General features: G+C 47.9%; 1 protein-coding gene across 1 annotated transcript in view; it reads left to right on the top strand.

Moving 5' to 3' along the window:
• Positions 1-25985, top strand: part of LOC122487681 — a 176900-nt gene extending 150915 nt beyond the window's left edge. The window contains exons 17-20 of the mRNA XM_043588480.1: positions 23309-23466; positions 24067-24126; positions 25069-25235; positions 25506-25985. Coding sequence (XP_043444415.1) covers positions 23309-23466; positions 24067-24126; positions 25069-25235; positions 25506-25969 — 849 coding nt within the window. The 3' untranslated portion in view covers positions 25970-25985. The remainder of the gene's footprint in view (positions 1-23308; positions 23467-24066; positions 24127-25068; positions 25236-25505) is intronic.
• The last annotated feature ends 237 nt before the right edge of the window (positions 25986-26222 follow it).

Raw genomic sequence — 26222 nt, forward strand, 5'->3', positions numbered from 1 at the left:
TCATTGGACCCTATGTATAAACAATACCTCCCAAATAGTAGTGCAAAGCTACCAGTGGGAACACAGGGAAAGGCGTCACGAAAACAAAGCTTTCTTTGGGCAAGGCAGGGTCTGTCTCACCCAACTCCCCAGCCTGACCCCCCGCCATCTGCCCTCTGCCTTGCCCAGTGCTAGCAGGTGTATGGCGATGCCTTCCCACAACAGTCTTCCCGAATAACTCTCAAGACGTTTCAGAAATAGACCCTGACTCTAGAGTGGAGAGGCGAAAGCAAATATTATGTGTTACACTGGCTAAATCAGATGGGTTATGAAAACAGCGTGAAACACCGGGGGTGGGGGAGTGGTTTAAATGTGCTTTAGGACACCCAGAAGCACACTCGGGCAGCCCAAAGTGACCCAGCTGTATGAATGGAAAATGAGTTTAATTTAGACTCTGTTAGTTCCTGTCCAGTTTAAGAAAGGAAATTCAGACAGCTGAAGAAATTAATTTATTTTGGCAAGAAAGAGAAATTTCAAGTGTCTGCCCTAAATTACAATTTATTTCACTAGAGTCCTCCATTATAAGCTGAGCAACCAGGGCGTTCTTCCCGGTGGCATGTTAAATGTTCCTTCTTTATTCTCCATCACTATCGGAGACAGGCACACTTTCTTAGTACTTGACACTCAGCTCTCCCCATACTGCCCTATGACTACAGGGTGGCAGAGAGAGCTCCAGACCAAGACATCAGGATCCTGCTCCCAGCTCTCTCTCTAAGCCTGACAGACTCTGTGAAAGGAGGCTCTCTCTGCCCTCGACACTCAGCTGCCCGTGTGGTGGGGCCTGTGACATGCACAGATGTGTGTATGGGACCTATGGCGGTACGTGTGAAACTTCAGAACTACGACAGGGTATCGAAAAGCACCAAACTGTTACGTACAGAACAGCTCCCAGGCACTATCAGACATGACGATTGGGAAGGAAATCTAGCAGTGCCTGGAAAACGATGAATGTATTTCTCTTTAACCACTGAGTATCTCTCTACAAATATGAAACATAATATGCAAAGGTTTATTGATCATGGCCTTATTTCTAATAGCAAAATCTCGGCAATGACACAGATACTCACAGCAGGCTGGTAAAATACACGACGAGAAATGTACACAACGTGGCCAACAAGACGTCTCTTGTCCCGAGGTCTCTCGGAAACAGTATGAAATGGTTTCTAAGATGCGGCGTTACTCAAAAGACAATAGGCAAAAGTGTGCATCCACTATGCTCCTTGTTACGGAAAAGGAAAATTCTACATTTGGTTCATTTCTTACTAAAAGAATTACAGGAAAGGTATAGTAAAAACTAATGAGAACGCTTACCCCATGGGGGCTGCGTTAGGAGATGGGAGAGAGAGTGATGGCACATTTCTCTGTGTATACTTTTTTATTCACAGTTTGACTTTGGAATCATGTAAAATTCTTTCACGTTGAGAAAAATAAGGTTAAGTGAAAAAGAATTTGTAAAAAATCTATTCTTCTCAGACCACAAAAATCGACTAAGACTATCAGGGCACTGAACGCACACATCACTTTTTTGCCGGAAGGAAGCAGACACAGCAAACAGCTGGGAAGTTAGAAGAGCTTCACAAGAAACTTGTGAGGAGAACACACTCCTCTTCACACCCTCCCAATGCCCTCAGATGTTAGGACACTATTTCCATCCCATTCTCCCTCTGATCTCAAAATGGTATTTCTGGTGTTTTTGCTGAGATCTTCAGTAACCTCACTGGGGCCTCCTTGGTCATTACTTTTGTTCACAGTTATTTGCTAATCACCTTTTACCATTTTTCATTAAGCTAGTCAAATAAAACCTAGTTTGAAAAGTATCAACCTCCATTTGTTCCTTTAGAAAACATTCTCTTCAGAAAATGTTATTGTGGGGGCACCTGGGTGGCTCAGTCGGTTAAGCAACCGACTCTTGATTTCAGCACACGGCATCATCTCACAGTTCCTGAAATGGAGTCCCGTGTTGGGCTCCGTGCTGACAGTGTGGGGCCTGCTTGGGATTCTCTCTCTCTCTCTTTCTGCCCTCCCTTGCTTCTGCACATTCATTCTCTCTCTCTCTCTCTCTCTCTCTCTCTCTCTCTCTCTCTCTCTTTCTCTCTCCCCCCTCTCAAAATAAATAAAAATAATCTTTACCAAACAGAACATTTTGTGGCCACATTTCCTGAAGCAGAAGAGATAAACACTTTTGAAGCTGAGCTATCTGCCATTAAAACATAGTTTCATTTATCGCTACTTGAAGCTAGTTTAAGCTTTTGACATTTGCAAACATCCAGGTAACTTCTTCATTATTTTTGGTAGCTGGACTTTTACAACAGCTTTCTTGTATAAGAAATATTATATCATAATACACAGAGATAATACTTCCCTACGTTAGAATGGGGTATTATTCCTTTTTACAGCTGGATAATTGGAAGAACACAGAATGACATATTTCATGAGTCAGCTGAAAACACTGAATGAGGACTAAGAAGTTCTGGGAATTTTCATCATCGAGTCTTTCCTTCACTAAATGCTTGTTAACTGAATCCCAGGTGTCTAAGTCAGCTTGCACACCAATCCAAGAGCTTCATGGTAGGACTGAAGATCAGGTACCATAGGGCCGTGGGTGGAAAGGAAGATCCCTGCTAGAAACCACCCAGGATTGAGAGCCGGTTCCGCCAACTGAATGTCTACCAACAAAGGCTCTCAGAAGTGACTTCGTGAGCAAATGGATGCATGGTATGGGGAGAGGCAGAAGGAAGGCATTTGTGTTAGGGTCCACTAGGAAAACACACCCGCATCAAGGGATAAGGGTGGATTCATCCCACTGAGGAAAGACGAATCAGAACATAGCTGGGTTCTCAAGCTGACTGCCACTTATCAGCCATAGTGCCAGTCAGTCTGCACCTCAGCTGTCTTATTTCTAAAACAAGATCGTCTGTCTTCCCTACTGAATTTATAAGATGGCTTCATGAAGTCATTGAGATTGAATGCATCAAAATGCCTGACCACATCAGCGTATAGTCCACTGAATCTCACACCCAGCCAGGAATTCCATCTCTAAATGGGTGCCCTGAAACAAGCTTTCCTACTTCTCTGCAACACATGACTCACTTTACTATGATCATCTATCATCCAAGTAGAAGCAATGCTTTCAAACCTTTCGAGAACAAAGAATCTAAGTATGTAGTATCTGACATAGGTAGTATCTTTGGGATGCCACAAAAGTGTTCTCAGATAGAAGTTTATAGCAATACACTTCCTCACAAAGCAAGAAAAACTCCCTCATAAACAATGTAACCTTACATCTAAAGGAGCTAGAAAAAGAACAACAAAACCCAAAACCATTAGAAGGAAGGAAATAATGAAGAGCAGAGCAGAAATAAACAAAATTCAAAGTAAACAAACAAAGGAACAGATCAATGCACCAGGAGCTAATATGTAGCATTGCTGGTGTGATGTGGGCTGGGAGCAAACAGTCAAGACAGAATTTTGAGCCATTTTCGGTGCAACAACGTGCTTCTATTACAGGATGGAGCTAGAACCCATGGGTAGGAAGAGCTGCACTTGTGTTTGTGAGAAGTGACTGATTCCATACTTTCTACTTAGTGGGGGCTAAGGGTAATGCAAGTCTCTAAGGAATTTAGAAGTAGCACTTTCAGGACCAGGAGGAGCTAGCTGCTGCTAAGATAAGGTTGTTTACTACTGGCTATGAAAACATCAGTCTTGAAACCCTTCCGATGTGTATCAGTAGGCCATAGGCTTGAGAGGTAATTGCTAGCATCTATCTGGGGAAGTGTTTATGGCTATCAGGGAAAGTGACACTAACCGGGGCCAAGCTCTAGTGGTAAAACGTTAAATAAAGTCCTTGAGAGACCTGTAGGAGGATGACAATCTGGAAGCCTCAGGAATTCTACCTGGAGACTATGAGCTGCAGCCAAGTCCAGCTTTTGTTTCTTTTTCTTAATTCTTTTTTTTTTTTTTTTTAGTATGAAGTGTATTGTCAAATTGGTTTCCACACAACACCCAGTGCTCATCCCATCAGGTGCCCTCCTCAATGCTCATCACCCACCCTCCCCTCCCTCCCACCCCCCATCAACCCACAGTTTATTCTCAGTTTTTAAGAGTCTCAATGATGGTTTGCCTCCTTCCCTCTCTGTAACTTGTTTTCCCCCTTCTCCTCCCCCCAGGTCTTCTGTGGAATTTCTCAGGATCCACATAGGAGTGGAAACATATGGTATCTGTCTTTCTCTGCCTGACTTCTTTCACTTAGCAGAACACTCTGCAGCTCCATCCACGTTGCTACAAAAGGCCAGATTTCCTTCTTTCGCATTGCCAAGTAGTATTCCATTGTACATATAAGCTACAACTTCTCCATCCATTCGTCAGTTGATGGACATTTGGGCTCTTTCCATAATTTGGCTATTGTTGAAAGTGCCGCTATAAACATGGGGGTACAAGTGCCCCTAGGCATCAGCACTCCTGTATCCCTTGGGTAAATTCCTAGCAGTGTTATTGTGGGTCATAGGGTAGATCCATCTTTAATTGTTTGAGGAACCTCCACACTGTTTTCCAGAGCGGCTGCACCAGTTTGCATTCCCACCAACAGTGCAAGAGGGTTCCCTTTCTCCACATCCTTGCCAGCATCTATCGTCTCCCGATTTGTTCATTTTAGCCACTCTGACCGGCGTAAGGTGGTATCTGAGTGTGGTTTTGATTTGTATTTCCCTGATGGGGAGCGACGTTGAGCATCTTTCCATGTGCCTGTTGGCCATCTGGATGTCTTCTTTAGAAAAGTGTCTATTCATGTCTTCTGCCCCTTTCTTCACTGGATTCTTTGTTTTTGGGGTGTGGAATTTGGTGAGTTCTTCATAGATCTTGGATACTAGCCCTTTATCCGATATGTCATTTACAAATATCTTTTCCCATTCCATCAGTTGCCTTTGAGTTTTGTTGATTGTTTCCTTGGCAGTGCCGAAGCTTTTTAGCTTCATGAGGTCCCAATAGTTCATTTTTGCTTTGAATTCCCTTGCCTTTGGAGATGCGTCCAGCAAGAAACTGCTGCAGTTGAGGTCAGAGAGGTTTTTTCCTGCTTTCGCCTCTAGGGTTTTGATGGTTTCCTGTCTCACATTCAGGTCCTTCATCCATTTTGAGTTTAGTTTTGGGAATGGTGTAAGAAAGTGGTCTAGTTGGTCGAGTTTCATTCTTCTGCATGTTGCTGTCCAGTTCTCCTAGCCCCATTTCTTAAAGAGATTGTCTTCTTTCCATTGGATATTCTTTCCTGCCTTGTCAAAGATTAGTTGGCCATCCTTTTGTAGGTCTCACCCTGGGGTTTCTATTCTATTCCATTGGTCTATGTGTCTGTTTTGGGGCCAATACCATGCTGTCTTGAGGATGCCAGCTTTGTAGTCGAGGCTAAAGTCTGGGATTGTGATGCCTCCTGCTTTGGTTTTCCTTTTCAACATTACTTTGGCTATTCGGGGTCTTTTGTGGTTCCATACACATTTTACGATTGCTTGTTCTAGCTTTGAGAGGAATGCTGGCGCCGTTTTGATTGGGATTGCGTTGAATGTGTCGATTGCTTTGGGTAGTATTGACATTTTAACAATATTAATTCTTCCAATCCACGGGCACAGAGTATTTTTCCATTTCTTTGTATCTTCTTCAATTTCCTTCATAAGCTGTCTATAGTTTCAGCATACAGATCTTTTACATCTTTCGTTAGGTTTATTCCTAGGTATTTTAGGATGCTTGGTGCAGTTGTGAATGAGATCGGTTTCTTTCTTTGTTTTTCTGTGGCTTCACTATTAGTGTATGAGAATGCAACTGATTTCTGTACATTAATTTTGTATCCTGCGACTTTGCTGAATTCATGTATCAGTTCTAGCAGACTTTTGGTGGAGTCTCTATTGGGTTTTCCATGTATAATATCATGGCATCTGCAAAAAGCGAAAGCTTCACTTCATCTTTGCCAATTTGGATGCCTTTGATTTCCTTTTGTTGTCTGACTGCTGATGCTGGAACTTCCAACACTATGTTAAACAACACTGGTGACAGTGGACATCCCTGTCGTGTTCCTGATCTCAGGTGGAAAGCTCTCAGGTTTTCCCCATTGAGGATGATATTAGCTGTGGGCTTTTCATAAATGACTTTTGTGATGTTTAAGTATGTTCCTTCTATCCCAACTTTCTTGACGGTTTTGATTAAGAAAGGATGCGGAATTTCATCAAATGCTTTTTCCGCATCGATTGACAGGATCATATGGTTCTTATCTTTTCTTTTGTTAATATGATGTATCACACTGATTGACTTGGGAACATCGAACGAGCCCTGCAGCCCAGGAATGAATCCCACTTGATCATGGTGAATAATTCTTTTTCCATGGTATTGAATTCGATTTGCTAGTATCTTGTTGAGAATTTCTGCATCCCTATTCATCAGGGATATTGGCCTGTAGTTCTCTGTTTTTGCTAGGTCTCTGCCTGGTTTGGGTTCAAAGTAATGCTGGCTTCATAGAATGGGTCTGGAAGTTTTCCTTCCCTTTCTATTTTCTGGAACAGCTTGAGAACGATAGATATTATCTCTGCTTTACATGCCTGGTGATGGGTATTGAGGAGGGCACCTGTTGGGATGAGCACTGGGTGTTGTATGGAAACCAATTTGACAATAAATTTCATATTAAAAAATAAATTAAAAAAAAACATCTTTGCATTTCTGGGATAAATACTAATTGATCTCAGTTTAGTTTTTTAATGCAGACTTGGACTCAGTCAACTATTTTACTGAAAATGTGTATGCCTGAGAAACTGAATAGAAGACCATGGGGCAGGGGAAAGAAAACAACAGAAAGGGAAGGAGCCAAACCATAAGAGACTCTTCAAAACTGGGAAGAAATTGAGGGTTGATGGGGGGTGGGAGGGTGGGGAGGGTGGGTGATGGGTACTGAGGACGGTACCTGTTGGGATGAGCACTGGGTGTCGTATGGAAACCAATTTGACAATAAATGTCACATGAAAAAAAAAATGCCTGGTTGAATTCCCCTGGGAAGCCATCTGGTCCTGGACTCTGATTTGTTGGGAGATATTTTTTAACTGATTAAATGTCTTCGCTGGTTATGGGTCTGTTCATGTTTTCTGTTTCTTCCTGTTTGAGTTTTGAAAGTGTGTGGGTGCTTAGGAATTTATCCGTTTCTTCCAGGTTGTCCAGTTTGTTGCCATATAATGTTTCATAGGTTTCCCTGATAAATTGCTTGTATTTATGAGGGATTGGTTGTATTAATTCCATTTTCATTCATTATTTTATTTATTTGGGTCATCTCCCTTTTCTTTTTCAGAAGCCTGGCTGGAAGTTTATCAATTTTGTTTATTTTTTTTTCAAAAAGAAGAAAAACAAACAAACAAAAAAACAGCTCTTGGTTTCATTGATCTGCTCTACAGTTGTGGTTTTTTTTTTCCTATTGTTTATATCTGCTCTGATCTTTATTATTTCTCTTCTTCTGCTGGGTTTGGTGTGCCTTTGCTGTTCTGCTTCTGTTTCCTTTAGGTGTGCTGTTAGAGTTTGTATTTGGGATTTTCCTTGTTTCTTGAGATAGGCCTGGATTGCAATGTGTTTTCCTCTCAGGACTGCCTTCGCTGCATCCCATAGAGTTTGGATTGTTGTATTTTCATCTTCATTTGTTTCCATATATTTTTTAATTTCTTCTCTAATTGCCTGGTTAACCCACTCATTCTTTAGGAGGGTGTTCTTTCACCTCCATGCTTTTGAAGGTTTGCCAGACTTTTTCCTGTGGTTGATTGCAAGTTTCATAGCATTGTGGTCTGAAAGTGTGCATGGTATGACCTCAGTTCTTTTATACTTATGAAGGGCTGTTTTGTGACCCAGTGTGTGATCTATCTTGGAGAATGTTCCATGTGCAGTCGAGAAGAAAGTATATTCTGTTGCTTTGGGATGCAGAGTGCTAAATAGATCTGTCAAGTCCATCTGATCCAATGTATCATTCAGGGCCCTTGTTTCTTAATGATCCTGTGTCTAGATGATCTATCCAACGTTGTCAGTGGAGTATGAAAGCCCCTGCAATGACCACATTCTTATCAATGAGGTTGCTTATGTTCGTGATTAATTGTTGTATATATTTGGGGACTTCCATATTTGCCGCATAGACATGTTTAATTGTTAGAACGTCCTGATGGATAGACCCTGTAATTATTATATAATGTCCTTCCTCATCTCTTGTTACAGCCTTTAATGTAAAGACTAGTTTGTCTGATAAAAGTATGGCTACTCCAGCTTTCTTTTGACTTCCAGTAGCATGATAGTTCTCCATCCCCTCACGTTCAATCTGAAGGTGTCCTTAGGTCTAAAGTGAGTCTCTTGTAGACAGCAAATAGATGGGTCTTGTTTTCTTTTATCCATTCTGATGCCCTATGTCTTTTGGTTGGAGCATTTAGTCCATTTACATTCAGTGTTATTGCTGAAAGATATGGGTTTAGAGTCATTGTGACATCTGTCGTTTTCATGCTTGTCATGGTGTCTCTGGTACTTTGTGGTCCTTGCAACATTTCCCTCACAGAATCCCCCTTAGGATCTCTCGTAGGGATGGTTTAGTGGTGATGAATTTTTCAGTTTTTGTATGTTTGCGAAGACCTTTATCTCTCCTTCTATTCTGAATGACAGGCTTGCTGGATAAAGGATTCTCGGCTGCATATTTTTCCTGTTCATCACATTGAAGACTTTCTGCCATTCCTTTCTGGACTGCCAAGTTTCAATAGATAGGTCTGCTACTACCCTTCTGTGTCGACCTTTGTACGTTAGGGCCCATTTATCCCTAGCTGCTTGCAGGATTCTCTTTATCCTTCTTTTTCCACTTTCACTATGATATGTCGTGCAGAAGATCGATTCAAGTTATGTCTGAAGGGAGTTCTCTGTACCTCCTGGATTTCAATGCATGTTTCGTTCCCCAGATTGGAGAAGTTCTCAGCTATTATTTGTTCAAGTACACCCTCAGCCCCTTTTTCTCTGAATTTCTTCTGGAATTTCTATGATATGGACATTTTATCAAAGAACAAAGAACAAAGATTAGGTGAAGGCCCCTACTTGAAATATCTTCATTGTCTGCCATGGGGACCCTTTGAGGTTTGACACAAGAGCAGAAGCCAGAAGAGAAATGTCTGGACCAGAGCGAATACCTTGAAAATCTTTCATTTTCCTGGACAGGCCATGGGGATATTGGTCTAATGTGCATATTATAAAAATACCCAAATGTATCAGTCAATATTCCATTTATGCTAATCTATTAGGCAATAAAGTGTAAAGTTGTTAAAGGTTTTCTACAGGTGATGTTTATTTAGTAAAAGGAAGATTTAAATAATGAGGACAGGCACGAAGGTGGCTCAAACAGTCGAGTTTCTGAGTGGAATATGGCTCAGGTCATGATCTCATGGTTCTTGAGATCAAGTCCCAAGTCAGGCTCTGCAATGACAGCTTGAAGCCCTGGTCAGGATTCTCCTTCTTGCTCTTTCCAAATAAATAAAGAGGAAACAACAAATACAGACGGAGAAAAAATATACATTCTTTGAAAATAATAGCCCCTAAGACATGGTGTCATCTTCACGGTCCTTTGGCTTTGAGTGCAGCAGGTGTCTGTGTTTGTGTCTACGAGTGGTGTGCAGGTTGGGCATCCATCCAGGACTATGGTCTTGTATTACGGAATGTGCCCACAGTGGACAGGCACAGTCCTGTCCCCTTCTGCATTCTCAGGGGCCACACATCATCCTTTCCTCTGCGTCTCCAGAAGCTGAACGACTGGGCCAATTCCAATATTTTGACTCTCATCATTGAACACAAGGGCACATGTGTACCGGAACTCTCTCTTTCTTCAGGCGTGTACACCTAGCACAACTTTGGGGACATAATTTCTGGCATTTTTCGGGGGCTGCCTCCAGTTTCCAACATCTACAGACTCTTTACTCTGTTGCGTTCATATGTGAAAATCAGGGACCCCCGGGACTGAGTGGATCCCTGAAGAATCAGGAGGACAAGCCAGCACTGAGGCCATCAGGGTACCTAGGAGTGACCCATGGGGCAGGGAAGAAACCACACTCCCTCATTCTGACCTCCTGCACAGCATCCCTCCCCATGTCCTAGAACACACTCATCCAGGCCCCATCCCATGACAAAGCCCAGTGGCCTGTGTGCCTCCTGGTCCATAGCTCTGCTTCTCAGAAGAGCAGCCAGTCCCTGCTTTCAGGTCAGTGGAGGATGCAGGCTGGGCCACTGCTGTCTGCCTCCTGGCCCTCCTCCCAGGCTGGGTCGCTTACTCTCAGGAAAGTACCTCAAGTGAAGGTCAGGTCAATGAGTTAAAGACCAGGACCTGAATGGGTTCACCCTGAGGATTCAGGGCCAACAGCAAGAACCACTTGCACCTCGGCAAGCAAGAGAGTCCTTTACACAGCACATCAGGAGCGCAGGGAGACTGTAGGATGGAGACTCAGTCAGGCTTTGATACCGAGTCAAGCCCCTCCACCCTTCAGGCTCCTCCAGCAGTGGCGCCCGGCACCTGCCAGCCTCATCTTTGGGGAGCAGTGTCCCTGTCATGAGCAGCCACACAGCACCCTCTGGTGACCGACCACAAGACACACAGGAATACTGCAGGGCTCCCTGATCTCCCAGCAAAGAAAGTGCCATTCCAACTGACACATCCTCAGAGGATTCCAGGCAGATCAGACACAACTCTGTAAAATCCAATGCTTTTGAGGTACCTTTCAGGAAGTCTATGAAAAATGTAGGTCTCTTCCCAACTGCAGTATTCTGAGATGAATTCACTGAGCGGTAGAGTCAGGCACTGGGTTCCAGGACACAAAAGAGAGACAAGGTGGCCAGCTCCCAAGATGCACAGGGCGTGTTGTGGCAATGTGTTGGGAACCATATATTTATGTTACAGCTCTCTGGGTCTGGTTGAAAGAAAACATACATCCAAACATACCTTATTTATGGACTTGTTGGATTATATCAACCACAAAACATTTCAGAAAATTTGCACACTCTCACTCCATATACCTGCTTACTCTCATCTATTTTCGATCACATCATCCTATATTCCCAGATACTTTTTCACTTACTGGGAGTGCATGACATGGTCTAGACAGACCGCAGTGACTCTACAACATTACTAGTAGACCTAATAAATGATTTCAGTCATGTTAAGATATGTATGTCGTTTTCCATAATGTGCTTCATTTCTGTACATGAATCACAAACTATCAGAGCGAGAAATTAAGAAAATAATTTAAAGTAACTCCAAAGGAAGAAAATACTTGACAATAAATCACCCTACAGGCACCTGGGTGTCACAGTCAGTGAAGCATCTGACTTTGGCTCAGGTCGTGACCTCATGACTTGTGTTCTGAGACTTCTGATGGGCTCTGTGCTGACAGCTCAGAGTCTGGAGCCTGCTTCAGATTCTGTGTCTCCCTTTCTCTCAACTCTTCCCCACTCATACACGTGCTCTCTCTCTCTCTCTCTTTCTGTGTGTGTATGTGTGTGTGTTTCCAAGTACCTCTCTGTGTCAAGAATAAATAAACATAAAAAAATTCAAAAAGAAAAGAATGAATTTAACCAAGAAGATGAAAGACCTCTTTACTGAAAACCAGAAATCAGTGGAGAAAGAATTTGAAAAGACAGAAATAAGCAGAAAGACATTCTATGCTAGTGGATCCAAAGAATTAAGATTCTCAAAATGTCCACACCACTTAAAGCCATCTACACATTCCCTAGGTGCAATCCTTTCAAACTTGAAGCACGTTCCCAAAACTAGAATCATCCTTCAAGGTGGACAGAAGCACAAAAGGCTCTGAATACCAAAGTCATTGTGAGAAGGAAGAAAACAGCTGGAAGCACCATGCTTTCTGATTTGAAACTAGATATCAAAGCTACAATAACCCAAGCAGTACACTATTGGGGTAAAAGCAGACACAGAGGTCACTGGACCAGAACTGAAGGCCCAGGAAGAAACCCACACATATGTAACCAATTATTTCACAACCAAAGAACCAAGAGTATAACCTCAGGCAAAGGCAGTCTCCTCAATAGGTGGTGCCCAGAATCACTGGGCACAGAAAAACAACAGGCGTGGAAAAACAACTTGACACCTATTTAGCATCACACACAGAAACGAAGTTAAAATGTATTACAGACTTGAGACCTGAAACCAGAAAGTCCTGGATAAGACCTTGGGCAGGAGGTGTGGGAAATCGCACAACGATGTCCCGAGTTGGGAGATTATAGGGAACGCTTTGCAGAGCAGATCACTGCTCTCTGGCCTTCCTGCAAACAGTTGCAGCAGCTCACTTACCTAGTTGGTGTGTATCTGGGGGGCAGGCGAGACTTGGCTGATCTAGTGCGTGTGTATCTAGGGGTTGGGTTCTGCATGGGCTCACCAAGTCCTTGGACCGTGTTGTCGCGTGGAATATTTTATCCTGTCTCGATGTGGTTCGCACCATGTCTTCAATACGTTCTTTCTAGCATGTGGCCCGCTGACGTGTTGCACATCGTTTGTAGGCTTAATGAATGTGGGAGCCTGAGAGCAGCTTGCGGAGACGTCCCTTAAACTACCTGTCACCTCTCTTTTATTTCCATGGAGTCTGAAGCAACCCTTTCTGCTGTCCTTGACTTTGCTGGACAAAGCCAAATGCCAAACCCACGAGAAGGTTGGGATCTCAGTCTTGACTTGAGTTTTGGGATTTGACACCAGAAGCCAAAGCTACAAAGGAAAACTAAACAAGTGGGACTACATGAAACTAAAAAAAACAAGCTCTGCACAGCAACAATATCTTCCACAGAATGGAAAGGCAACATAGTGAATGGGAGAAAATACTTGCAAACTACATATATGGTCAAGGGTTAAAACACAAAAGGTATCAAGATCTCCTACAGCGCAACAATGCAAAAGCAAAGAGCAATGACGGACCCGGCAGAGTCCCGAAGAGGCATTCTTCCAATGAAGACATACAGATGGCCACCACATACATGAAGAGAAGTTCCATGTCACTCCACATTAGGGAAATGAAAGTCCAAAGCCAAAGAGATATCACCTGAAACCTATCTGAACGGTCTTATCAAAAAGATAAGAAAACACAAGCGTCGGGACACTATGGAAGAAAGCGAATCATTGGGCCCTGTTGGTGGCATTGGAACTTGGTGCAGAGGCAGTCGCAAACAATGTAAAGTTTCCTCACACAATTCAGAGGAGAACATCCATATCATCCAGCAACGTCCCTCAATTACCCCCCTAGGTACAACTCAGAACACAGGAAATCACTAACTCCCGAAAATACCTTCACACCTGTTATTATGCCACAGTGTTTTATAATAGCCTGGAGGGCATTATGCCAAGTGAAAGAACTCACACGGAGAAAAACACATACAGAATGCTTGCACATATATGGGGAATCTGAAACAAAAACTAAGAAAACAAAAAACAAAAATCCTCAAAACAGAATGAAACAAGCCCATCAATAAATACATAAAGATGATTGCAAAGGTGGGGGGGGGAGCAGGAAGGAGGGAAATAGGTTAATGGTCAAGAGACATCACTGAATAAAAAAAGACCTTGTCAACAGGGAAAGACAGAGTAAAGGTGACTCAATATCTCAAATTCTAGCTTCCTCTATTTCAGAGACCTTAGTTCAGTCCATTCCATTCACTAGACCTACGTGAATAGTAACGAATTATCAGGTCTTGGCAGTTTTTGCAAGATGAGTACTTTACTTAAGATTTCGTATCCAAAAGGACAGAGTGCTTATACATTACTAGGTAACTTAGATTTTCCATTATTTTTATGGTTTATGATGTCACAAAAAAACTCCTTAGATCTAAGTGGACACTTTCATTACTCTAAACATATGTACAAACCACTAAAACAGTACAATAAAGGTAAGGTGCATTGTCCATCGCACAAAAGTGATTGTTTTTCTCCTTGTTGTAGCTAGCGTTTGGTGACGAAAAGGTTCCGGGTATCGAGTTCCTTATCAAATTCCATGCGATGGGTTATGCAGAATATAGTAATCATGGTAATCAAGAAAATAATGATCCTCAAGAGAATCATAATCTCCTGAATTGCTGACAGAGACAACTCACCTCCCGAGGGAAAAACAGATGCCTAGGAGCCTCAGCTGCTCAAAGTGGCCTACACCACACCATCTTACTGAAAATATAAAGCACCAGTCAGCTTGATATGTAAGTTTGGGAAAGCCTCAGTTCTTAGACTTTTGCTTTCGGCGAGGTCACGGTGCTGCCTGCAGGAAGTTTTCATCCGTTGTAACAGCATTGGGACACACTATTGAAATGAGAATTTCCTATGCAACAAAACTATGTCTCTGGAAAGGACTGGGACACTGTCGCGGTCGGGACTAAATACAGGACACGGCATCGCAGACACTTACACAGATGCACAAACACAAACGCCAACAACCTGACAGAGGTGGAACCCATGCAATGAAAGAGCATTTGCTCAAGACCTCATTTCCAAAGGAGGCTGAGAGACCAGCACGGTCTGCTCAGGTACAAATGCACTGGTTTCTAGAGACCCGGTCAGCTCAGAGTCACTTCTCCCTCATGCTGCCTGGTGAATCCTGGAGGAGATGTGATTCATAAGGTCTGAAACTCTTGAAACACGGAACAAATGCAAGACAGGAGGCACTCCACGGAAAACGGGAAGCACCACGCCCCACGGATAGGAACAACAAAACCCACAAGTCTGCCTTGGACAAGGAGCTTTTCCATCCACCTTCCTCGCCAGAGTGCGAAGAAGACGTTCCCACCCAACATGTCCCAAAAAGATGACTTTGGACTCCATCCACAACACCCAGTTCTCTTCAGCACACACGTCCATGTAGGAAAGAGTCTGCACCACCCTCTAAAACACTGAAGCGCCACTTCTTCCTGGCTCACTGGCTACGAGTTCATTGATTGAATGCAAATTGCCTTCAGAAATGAAGAGCTCAACAGGGAGTTGCACTTGCCCTAATCCAGACCCCTACCCTGTAGTCCCATTGACTCCCACGATAGAGGATCCCCTTTAGCCACAAGTGGGGTGAGATCTCCCCCTTCCCATCAGAGGGTGCAACTCTGCCACGAGGGGCGGGGCGCGGCGGGGCCGGGCAGGGCAGGAGAGCAGGTGTGGAGGGGGAGGCAGGAGGCCTGTGTTCACCTGCTGCTTCCACTCTCAATCCCTTCAACACCGTCCCCTGCTGGCCTCCAGCAACTCAGGCCCACCACCCTGACTCTCCCTGGAATGTTTCTCTGGAATCTCAGGTCCCTTGTGCTTCATTTTCACAGGCAGGAATGTTTCCTCCTGCTCATGGCTGCGACTTCCCTGGCCCTGCCTTGATATTTTCCCACAACCGCAGGTCCACGCTTTCCTTCCTTCGTTTGTTCGTTCTTTCGTTCGTTCCTTCCCACCTCCACCCTCCAACTACCAACCCCGTCAGACCTCCATGGCACTCAGGTCGCCCCCCCCCCACCCCCGACCTGAGCCACGCCCCACCACCGGAGCCTAACCCCCTAATGGATCTGGGGCCTCCTCCTCCAGGGAACCCGGGTCCAACCCAGAAAGCTCACTCCTGAGTCCTCCAGACTGCAGCCGCAAAGGAGCCCAAGAAGAACCCGGAGCACAAGTGAGGGGGGGGTGGTCATGGAAGGGGAAGACAGAGAGGGGCAGGGTGGAAGGCCACATGGGACCTTGTCACTAGGATCTCTACCTTGGCAGCACCGCGACTGAGGCAGGTCCTGGAGAGAGGCTGTGGGTCTGAGCTGCTGCACCTTTAGGCTTCTCCCAGATGGTCTTTCGGGGGCGCCGGGGGGGGGGGGGCATCGCATGGCGCTCTGCCCCTGCAAGGGCTGGCACTCCAGCAGAGCAACCAAAACCGAGGCGTCCCGGGAGCGTGTCGCAAGCCCTGGCCTCTGGTCCAGAAGCAGCAGGAGCAGCAGGGACACCACCCTCCTAGGCTGGAGGCTCATGGCTCCCAGTCTTAACCGCGTGGGGGGCGCGAGCGCTACCGTTAGCGCTAGGGCTACCCCTAGGGCAACCGCCAAGGTTACCGGGTCACAGGCCACAGGCAGCAGCATGTCCCCGGTCGGGGGAGGCGGGGTGGGGGGCGTCAGCCCCTGACTGGCCCAGACACTTGGGGGCCTGGGGCGGCAGACAGGCTGGGAGCCAGGATACAGAACACCACTACAGCCTCACCTGTGCCCCTCAACGGGCTCCGCCCCTGGCCCAAGCGCATGCGCACACTTGTGCGTGCCCTCCCGCACACCTGCTTGGTCCCGCGATCCAGGCCGCCCCATCCCCCCATCCCCCCACCCCCGCCCCCCCCTCAGGGGGCACAGCTCCTGGGCGACAGGGTCTGCACCACTGCACCTCGCTGGGCCCACCAGATGCTCTGACCGCCTACCCACCAGCCTGACACCCAGGAGCCAGGCAGAGGGCTCCAGAGACCAGGCCAGTGGGACAGGGACTGGCAGGTGTCTCCTCCAAAGTGGACAACTCCCTTTCTCCCCTCAAGAAACCCAGGAGGCTTCTGCAAAGCAGGTTTCCCAGGGAGGTGGCTCAACGTGAACCCAGTGCTCCCTCTTGCATCCTAGGCCTCTGTGTTTGTTCTTCACTCTGCCTCACGTTGCCGCCAACCGTGGACATCTATCTGCAGCTGTGCACCCTCCTCGCTCGTGACCCATGACTGCAAGGGCAGCCCTAAGGGACAGGGAGACACACTGGGCACTCGAGACTCCTTCCAACTCCCTTCTCCTTGAAAGGCCGGTGCTTTTCAGCTCTGCATGCCCTTCCCATGGCCCTACCTGGACTGCACCCCCAGCGGTCCCACCCTCAAATCCACCCTGCCACCGCTGACTGTGGCATGTCCTTCAACTCTGTGGAACCGCCTGTCCACCTCCACTACCTGCCAACCCCCATGTTTTCTTCACAGTGTGCCTCAGATCCCAACTCCTCCGTGCCATTTTTCTTTTCTTGGGTTTCATTGCGTTTCAACGTTTCTTTCTTTTGGTGAGAGAGACAGGCCATCACCCATGCGATTGTGCAGCAAGCATCGACTGAACGTGCAAGGTGTACCAGACCCTGCTCTGGATGGCGAAGTGTAACTGAACACAGATATATGGAATTCTTTCCATTTAACTGGCGAACTGGGCTGCAGTTTCAATATTCACACTATACTTGCAGTCATGTGGTTGATGAGCGTTTTCGTACTTGAAAACAATCCATCGTAGGAGGCCCTTCATTGACTTCTCAACCACAAGTCGTTTACTTCCTACTGGCCTAGATCTTAATGGAATTTCTTTAAATGTTTTTGAATGGTTCTTTTTGAGAGAGAGGGAGACAAAGCGTGAGTGGGGGAGGGGCAGAGACAGAGGGAGACACAGAATCGGAAACAGCCTGTCAGCACAGAGCCCGATGCGGGGCTCGAACCCACGAACCGTGAGATCATGATCTGACAAGGCGGCGGACACTCAACCCACTGAGCCACCCTGGCGCCCCGATACTCTCATATATCTTAATACTATATGTCTGTAAGCTCACTAATTACAATTTTTTACTTATTGTTTTCCTAATTCTTCTATTTAAAAGTCAATGATCCTTCACTTCTTAAAGATATTCAGGGATAGCGATAAAACGTCATATTCATTAATACGTAGAGATCGCACACAAACACACACATAGATGTTTACTCTTCTTGTTTCCTTCATACAATGTGTCCCGGAGGGAGAATATTTTCCTTCAGCTCAGGAATTACCTTCGTATGTTTTGTGGTGCATATCTAGGGATGCATTTTCCATGGTTTGTGGGACATAGGTTCTCACAGATCACTACTTAAAAATCCTTGCCTTGAAAGCAAGGAATGAGTGAAAAGGTGGATATTTTAGGCACTCTAGACCAGGCTGATAACATGCTCCCAGGTGCATTTCCTTGTTCTCTTTCCCCTTGATCGCCCCTTGTGCTGCTGGTTGTGCAAGTACCTGATATCCTCGGGAGGGAGAAGGGACAAAATGGAGGAACTCTGGGGTCCTCAGTGACCACATGAAGGACTTTAGTCTCCAATCTAAACACACACCCAGCTCTGTCATGTGAGGAAATCTATGGGGACATGCTTTTTGAAATGTGGCGCGTTCTCTGGTAATTCAGCATAACCTAATACACGTACGAAATGTTAACCCGCAAGGTAACTTAGACATCAGTCTAGTTCCATGAAAATTGGCTGTTTCAGTCAGTAGGGCATGAGACTCTTGATCTTGGAGTGTGATTTCACGCCCCAAATTACGACTAGAGTGGACTCAACAGATATACGATAAAATAAGTATTGGAAAATGACCCAGGTAAATTAGGCTACAATGACTGAGCTGCTAATTGGTGGGTGGGATCCCTTTACCTCCTCAGTCAGCCCCCGGGAATGAGCATCTGAGCATTCACATAGTGCCAGTGCTGGTAAGGCAGCCACGTCTTCCCTCTAGGAGTTCAAGGACTAGCCAGGAAGATGGAAAGAACATGAAACAAAAATGGGAATGACATGAGCAAGGACTCCATAGAAAAATTCAAGGTGCGACAACTGGGTCCTGAGCTCCACCAGGGGAGGGTCTGACAAGGCTGTGCTGAGGAAACGTTAATATTTCTTGCCGCAGTGCAAGACGAGTCAGCCCTGCTCAAGTCCGAGGGAATGTATCCCGGCAGAAGGCACAGTGGGGCAGACACTCGGAGGCAGGGGTCGTTGTTTCAGAGGGGACGTGTGAAAGGAGACCAGGGAGACCGGAAAGAGCTGTGGAGGACAGCAGGGAGGGAGGGTGAGGAGGGCCAGGGCCTGGGGCAGGAGGACGTTGTGACTACTCTGCTCTAGTGCCGTGGGACAATATTCCCCCACCCTTAGTGGCTTCCCCATAAACTTCCCACCTCACAGGCCCAGGGGACCAGGAATTCAGCAGGGCTCAGCGGAGGGCTCCTGCCAGAGCCTCTCAGGAGGTTGGGGCTGCTGTCATCACTCAGACAGAACCTGCTTCACTCAACCCCTGAACCCACTTCAGGGTGGTGGCAGGATTCAGTCCACATCGAGTGCCTTAGTTCTTCCCTGTCTGTTGTTGTCTCTCAGGGCTAGGCTGTGTGTACCTGTCCATGTCACGACTCAACACGGGGGTTGGTCCCCACTGTGAGGAGCTGAGAGACAACACAGAGAGTGACAGTGAGCACGTGGCCATGCCATGCACATTTTATCACCTAAACGTGTTTGGTCTGGGGCCACGGTGCCATCTTCTTTGCAACAGAAATCAAACACTACGTCCATACCACACTCCAGGAAGGAAATCCCACAAGGATGTGTTGACAGGATGTGGGCATCCCAGGGAGCCACTGAGGGGAGGAGAAAGTGAAGACCCTGCTAGGGTCAGTGCCTTGCCCAGAATCACAGACGGGTAGAGAGTCAGAACCAGGCATGACCCCAACTTCATGTCCTCAAAATGGGGTCCTGGATTTGACCCAGGATTTCGAAGGGGGTCTGGAAAAGGGTGTGTTACTGTCACTGGGTGCAGACATGGAGGTGGCGTGGGGGTGAGGCTGAAGAGGAGCGTCACAGAAGACATCCCAGCACGTTCTTCCCTGAGGAGGACCCCCAGGCCAGGGCAACCCACTGAGTGCCACCCTGTCCCCATTGTATGTACCCAGTGGAAAGGCAGGGAATGGCTCGTGGCACACTACTGACAAAGTCTACGTAAAAGAGAGTTCTGTCCTACTAGGCCCCAACTCCAATCCCTCCTGTAGGGATTGCTTTAGAAAGTAGAGAACCTAAGCTCCTAGGAAATGTTTGGCCATCCTTCCCTAGGTGGGGATGTGACCTTCTGGGACCCCAGAAAACGAGCACTGGTAAACACACATACACACACACACACTCACGCACGTACGCACACCTGGAAGGACTGTGGGCTGGGATCAGAGGAGCAGCAGAATCAGAGGAGGTGAGACGTTGAAGTCAATGTGGTTGGATAAACTTCCAACAGGTGACACCACTGCTCCAATTTCACAGGTATCATCCCACATATGCCTGAGGACATCCTGAGGACATCCTGAGGACATGCTAGAATGATCTCCATTGGGCGGAAAAGACACGGACCATCCCTGAGAAGCACAGTCGCGAATCTGGGACCCGAAAGAGGTAAGAAAGAAGAGTTCTGTCTCAACCCAGATAGGTCTCACAGCTGGGACCCTGGCTGCCCCCAGAGCTTCTCAGGGGACTGTGGAGAGGGGTGCATTGGTGGAACTGTGTACCGATGTGACATTTCATGGAGAATGGGGGTGAGCAGTCAGCAAAGAGAGGACTATTTGCAAAGGTGTTATCCCAGAGGGGGACTCAGGAGGCGGATCCTAGGCCGTGACATCACTTTGCTCACAATAGGCCCCAGGAAAGCTTGGAACTCCTGTAACCTGGCACCCATGTTCTAGGAAGGTCCCATACCAGGCTCACTTGCCTACAGACACAGAGACTTTAGGATGTTCTCTTGTTGTTTTCCCAGGTACCGGGGCTCTGGATGCCAGAAACCCCAGTGCGCAGGATTACTCAGATGTTGGAGAGGTTTCCTTAACCCACGCTGGCGATGCCTCAGGATGTTTTCCAGGAGGTCACATAAGGTAACACAGAGCAGCCTGGAGCAGGCCAGGTCAGGTCAGCTCATAGCTCTTAACCTTCCCTGGGCACCCCCATCCCCTCATGTTCAGTTTCGGGGAAAGGGGGACATGGGGGCCGGTCCTCCCCGGGACCGGAGCAGGTTCGATGGCAGTGGACCACCTGGTGGACCCATCATGGCCATGCACATGTCATGCTGGGAAGGAGGGAAAAGGGATCTCTGAGGTGCCTCTAACCTGTAACAGGTTGAATCCAAGGCCCTCACGCCACCTTGCTTCTCCTCCGTGGGGGAGGTGAGTGCACACTGTGGTGTCATATCTGGAATGAATTCATATGGGTCTGAGGACAAGTGAAAGCAAGCAGACACGGCTTTGAGGACTCCTGCCTGCCTGCCCGCCTGCCTGCCTGCTGGGCACTGTCTTTACAGAGCCACATGCCACAGATGGAGGACAAGCTGAATGAGAGCCCCTGCTCTACTTCCCTGAAGGAAAGAAGGAAGCCCCATGCCATCAGGACGAAGCCCCGCTGGCTCAGGGTGAGTGCAGGTACCAGGGAAACCCAACACCAAGGGCCCAGAGGCAATGCAAAGAATCCCAGGGCCCAGAAAACACACTGCTGCTCCCCTGGTAGCTCTCGGAGACTCCTGGTCCCAGATGAACCTGGAACCCCATCTGCTCCCCAAACATGCCAGCAGGGCCCAGCCCCTGCCACGGCCAGACGCAACGTCACTCTCCACTTATTTGGAGGAAGATCAGAAAAGAGGCGTGAGACCATTTCACGTCCCATTCTGTCTAGAATATATTGGCATTGTTGTACACGTTTCCCCGACGAACGTTCCTAGGGGTCCCGGGTCGCCCGACCATCCTTCCACACCTTCTCCACGTCTGACACACGTTCGTGAGGAGCAGGGAGATTTTTACCCAAAGGACATGGGGCTCATTGCATTATGTCTAACGCTCTGCACTTTGGTGGCCAAGCAACACGCCCCTGGGGCCCCTCCAGATCAGGAGCAAGGGCCTTACCACCTAGACAACATTCTGGAAATGTGACCACTCACCTCACCCATTCAACCCTTCACAAATGTGGGACTGTGACAGGATTCCCTTCTCTTGCCATGTCACAGTGCTGCACTGAACATCCTACATGTCCTATTATCCTGATCCAACCTCTGCCAGGTACTGTCCCTCTCTTCAGATCCCCAGAATGGACTGTGCTGTTAGAAATCACAGGGACACTGCTGTTCATGTGGGGAGGTGCCGTGCATACTCATCTAACAATCTGACCTGAGATTCTTTTTCCTTGGTGGTTTTTTTTAAAAAATATATAGGAAATTTATTGCCAAATTGGTTTCCATACAACACCCAGTGCTCATCCCAACACATGCCCTCCTCAGTACCCATCACCCACGCTCCCCTCCCTCCCACCCCCATCAGCTCTCAGTTTGTTCTCAGTTTTTAGGAGTCTCTTATGCTTTGGCTCTCTCCCACTCTAAGCTGTTTTTTTTTCTTCCCCGCCTCCATGTGTTCCTGTTAAGTTTCTCAGGATCCACAAAAGAGTGGACACATATGGTATCTGTCTTTCCTTGTATGGCGTATTTCACTTAGCAGAACACTCTCCAGTTCCATCCACGTTGCTACAAAGGGCCATATTTCATTCTTTCTCATTGCCACGGAGTACTCCATTGTGTATATAAGCCACAATTTCTTTATCCACTTATCAGTTGATGGACATTTAGGCTCTTTCCATAATTTGGCTATTGTGGAGAGTGCTGCTATAAACATTGGGGTACAAGTGCCCCTCTGCATCAGCACTCCTGTATCCCTTGGGTAAATTCCTAGCAGTGCTACTGCTGGGTCATAGGGAAGGTCTATTTTTAATTGTTTGGAACCTCCACACTGTTTTCCAGAGCGGCTGCACCAGTTTGCATTCCCACCAACAGTGCAAGAGGGTTCCTGTTAGTCCACATCCTCTCCAGCATCTATAGTCTCCTGATTTGGTCATTTTGGCCACTCTAACTGGCGTGACGTGATAGCTGAGTGTGGTTTTGATTTGTATTTCCCTGATGGGGAGCGACGTTGAGCATCTTTTCATGTGCCTGTTGGCCATCCGGATGTCTTCCTTAGAGAAGTATCTACTCATGTTCTCTGCCCACTTCTTCAGTGGATTCTTTGTTTCTCAGGTGTGGAGTTTGGTGAGCTCTTTATACATTTTGGATACTAGCCCTTTGTCCGATAGGTCATTTGCAAATATCTTTTCCCAATCCATTGGTTGCCTTTGAGTTTTGTTGGTTGTTTCCTTTGCTGTGCAGAAGCTTTTTATCTTCATGAGGTCCCAATAGGTCATTCTTGCTTTTAATTCCCTCGCCTGTGGGGATGTCAGATCGGAGATCCTAACGTGTTCAGCCATTTCCCAACTCAAATTCTCGTGTGATTACCAACATCCTTCTTCAGAGTCTGGGCACCCAGGTCTCACTCTTGCCACAAGTCACTGACGGCTTGGGGGTTTGGTCTGCATTCTGGACCCCAAGCCTCCTGATGTCCATGGTGCTGTGTCTGACTCTGTGTCCCTCCTGTGTTCTACCTCAGGGTATGAACATCTCACCCATGCCCGACAATGAGAACCGTGAGGAAGGGACCATCGAAGGAGGCTGGATGCTACTGGAACAGCGAGTGGAGCACCTGGTACCTGCTTTCCTGGGTAGAGACCCCTCCTACCTCTTCACATTCTTGAGAACATACAGAGATTTTGCTACCACCCAGCAGGTCCTGGAAATACTGTTTATGAGGTGAGCACCCTGCCCTTCACAGCCCAGGGCGATTCAGCCCCTGAAAGCTAGGAGTCTCAGGAAAGTCACCACACGTCCTGGCGTCTCACATGGTTCCTCTGATCCGGGTGGAAACACTCCAGGTCCTCAGTGGGGGCACAGCAGGGAAAGTCACCCTGGCCTGTGGAAAGCTCTGCTGGCAGGGCTGCGTCTCTGCTGGGTCATCTTTGTCCTCTTGCCCATGATCAACTTTCTGCCTCATCCCTCACTGTCGCCAGGTGTTGACTTGGGCTGTTTTCCCATTGGAAAAGGAGATTGGAGGCTCTATCTGTGTGTCTGAGTCCTGGCTCAAACCAGTCAAGGATGCCCAGGATGAGCAGCACGCCCAGACCCACACCAATATGTGTGATGGAGCTGACTGGGGCCCTATCATTCTTCAAACACGCAGGAAGCCCCACTAGGTGCAGGCACTTCTGTAGGAGCTGACTGGGATCCAATGCGCAGAGCGGACAGTACCCTCCCCTCCAGAGCTCCATTCTAGTCAGCAGCCAGGGACTCTGGATAGGACAAGACGTAGCATCCACAGGACAGCTCATATGATGTCCTTCTGGCCTCCTCCAGATACGGATGCTTCCATTCGGAGGCTGAGGAGGATGGCGGACCCCGGGAGCAGGAGAAACTGTGAGTAGGCTGAGCTCAGGCTGGAGGGCCTTCCTTCTCCAAGAGGGCAGTGCTGAGACTGTGCGTGGGAGGGGCTGCAGGACCCAGCATCCCACACGTCTGAGAGTCCTGTGAGAGGGCAAAGATCTGAGGGCTTCTCCCTGGAAGCAAGGAAAGGGGTTCTGTCCTGTCTGGTAGAGGTAGGGCTGTGGGCACAAGGAGGCAGCAGAGGGCGCCAGAGGACCACGTCAGCCCCTTAGAGAGTCCAACCCCATCCCTTCCCACTCACAGCCTTGCCTAGACCCCCATCAGGGGACCCAGCATAACGGTTTGGGGGAGCATCACGCTCACCACCTTGGGGAACATCCACGGTGCGTGCTTAGCAAGGGTACAGGAGACACAGTGAGGGCTCAAGGAGCACATATCACCCACACGATGGGAGAACGGTGTCAGTGGGACGACACCCACATGTGCACTGAGTGCATGAGGCAGCACAGAGGCACAGGTCGTCACGTTGAAGGCACCAGGAGGGTCCCAGCAAGCCCAGGTAAGAGACAGAGTCCTCTTGTCCCGTATTTGCGCAGATTTTCGTGGAGCGCTAGGGTATGCAGTGAAGGCACTGACTCACCCCGACACCACCCCTCCACTCACGCACCGACTTGAATTCCAGTGGGAGGTAGGCAGCGGGACACAGCGAGGAGTCTGGCTGGCTTCCCCAAGAAGGACAGAGACCACCACATCATTGGTTAAGGGGTTCCCGTCAAACAGAATCTTGACGGTCCCTCTTCAGTGACCAGGTCTCTCGTCGGCGGGACTGCCAAATCACAGGTGGACAACGTACAGAAGCACCCTCTGGGCGTCCAGGAGCAGGAGGCATAGAGGCCAGGTCCCACAGGCCTGTCCTGAGACATCAGCGGGAGGAACACCCCATGGTGATTGTTCTGGCTACTTTTGTATCCCCAGGGCCATCTCCTCCATCCTGGGCACCTGGCTGGATCACTACCCCGAGGAATTTTTCCGGCCTCCAGACTTCACCAGCTTGAAGCTGCTGCGGGCGTATGTAAGGGCCCACATGCCGGGCTCCGAGCTGCAGCGCCGCGCCCGCCTTCTCTACTCATGGCGGAAACACCGTGAGCCCAATGAGCCAGAGCCTCTGGGCGAGGAGGACTCTGGGTGGGAGATGTGGGCATGTGGCCGGGACGGGGTATGCCACAGAGAACACGTTTCCTCAGACTGTAGGTGGGCCAGGCGTAGGGACTAGGCTCAGATCACTGTTCCATTAGCCTGCCGTCTGGGAGATTTCCTCCTGGTGGGTTCTTTGACTCAGATGACAATGTCTGCGGGAGAGGTTTCCTGCCATGGAATGGCACTCACGGTGATGACACTTTCTATTCTTGAAGCTTTGGCAGCAGCTCTAGAGCCCCGTCCAGACGTGCCTCGGGAGCGAGCCCCCGCTATCTCTGCGGTGCCCACTGCAGCCTCGCGGCCCAGGCTGCCTGAAGCCACCAGTTCTCCTGGAGCTCAGCGGGTACGAGAATCGGAGACCCTCACTGCAGCGTCCCCACCAGGGCAGGAGGTACTCCCAGCTCTGGCTGACAGTCAGGAGCTGGAAGAGCCACCTGCCCCTTTGGTGGCCCCAGAGCATGAGCAGCCCCCAGCCCCAGCCGGCGGGGTCACGGAACGGCTGGAGCAACCACCTGCTGCAGCTGAGCAACCAGCCTCAGCTCCCCAACAGCGGCTCATGTCGGCTGCAGCCCCACAGGATGAATTCCCTGACCTTGTCATTGTGTTCTTTGTCATTTCTGTAGTTGTTATAGCGGTATTTACTGTCCTTATATATTTGTGTTTTATAAATAAAAGATAAACTAAGTTCCAAACAATTTACTCTGATCCTTTGAAATTACAATTCAAGTGTCAGTACGTACATTCGCAGGAGTTTACACCCGTGACCACTATGTACTCCTAGAACATTTCCATCACAGAGACACGTGGACTACTAATCACCCACGGCTCATTCCCTCACCCCAGTCTCTGCAACCAGCGATCTCGGTTTCTGCTGCTTTAGCTCCTCTGGGATTTCCATGTGTGTGCAAACACACAACATGGCCTGTTGTGTC

This window comes from Prionailurus bengalensis, chromosome A2 (assembly GCF_016509475.1).
Source record: "Prionailurus bengalensis isolate Pbe53 chromosome A2, Fcat_Pben_1.1_paternal_pri, whole genome shotgun sequence".
NCBI classification, from domain to species: domain Eukaryota; kingdom Metazoa; phylum Chordata; class Mammalia; order Carnivora; family Felidae; genus Prionailurus; species Prionailurus bengalensis.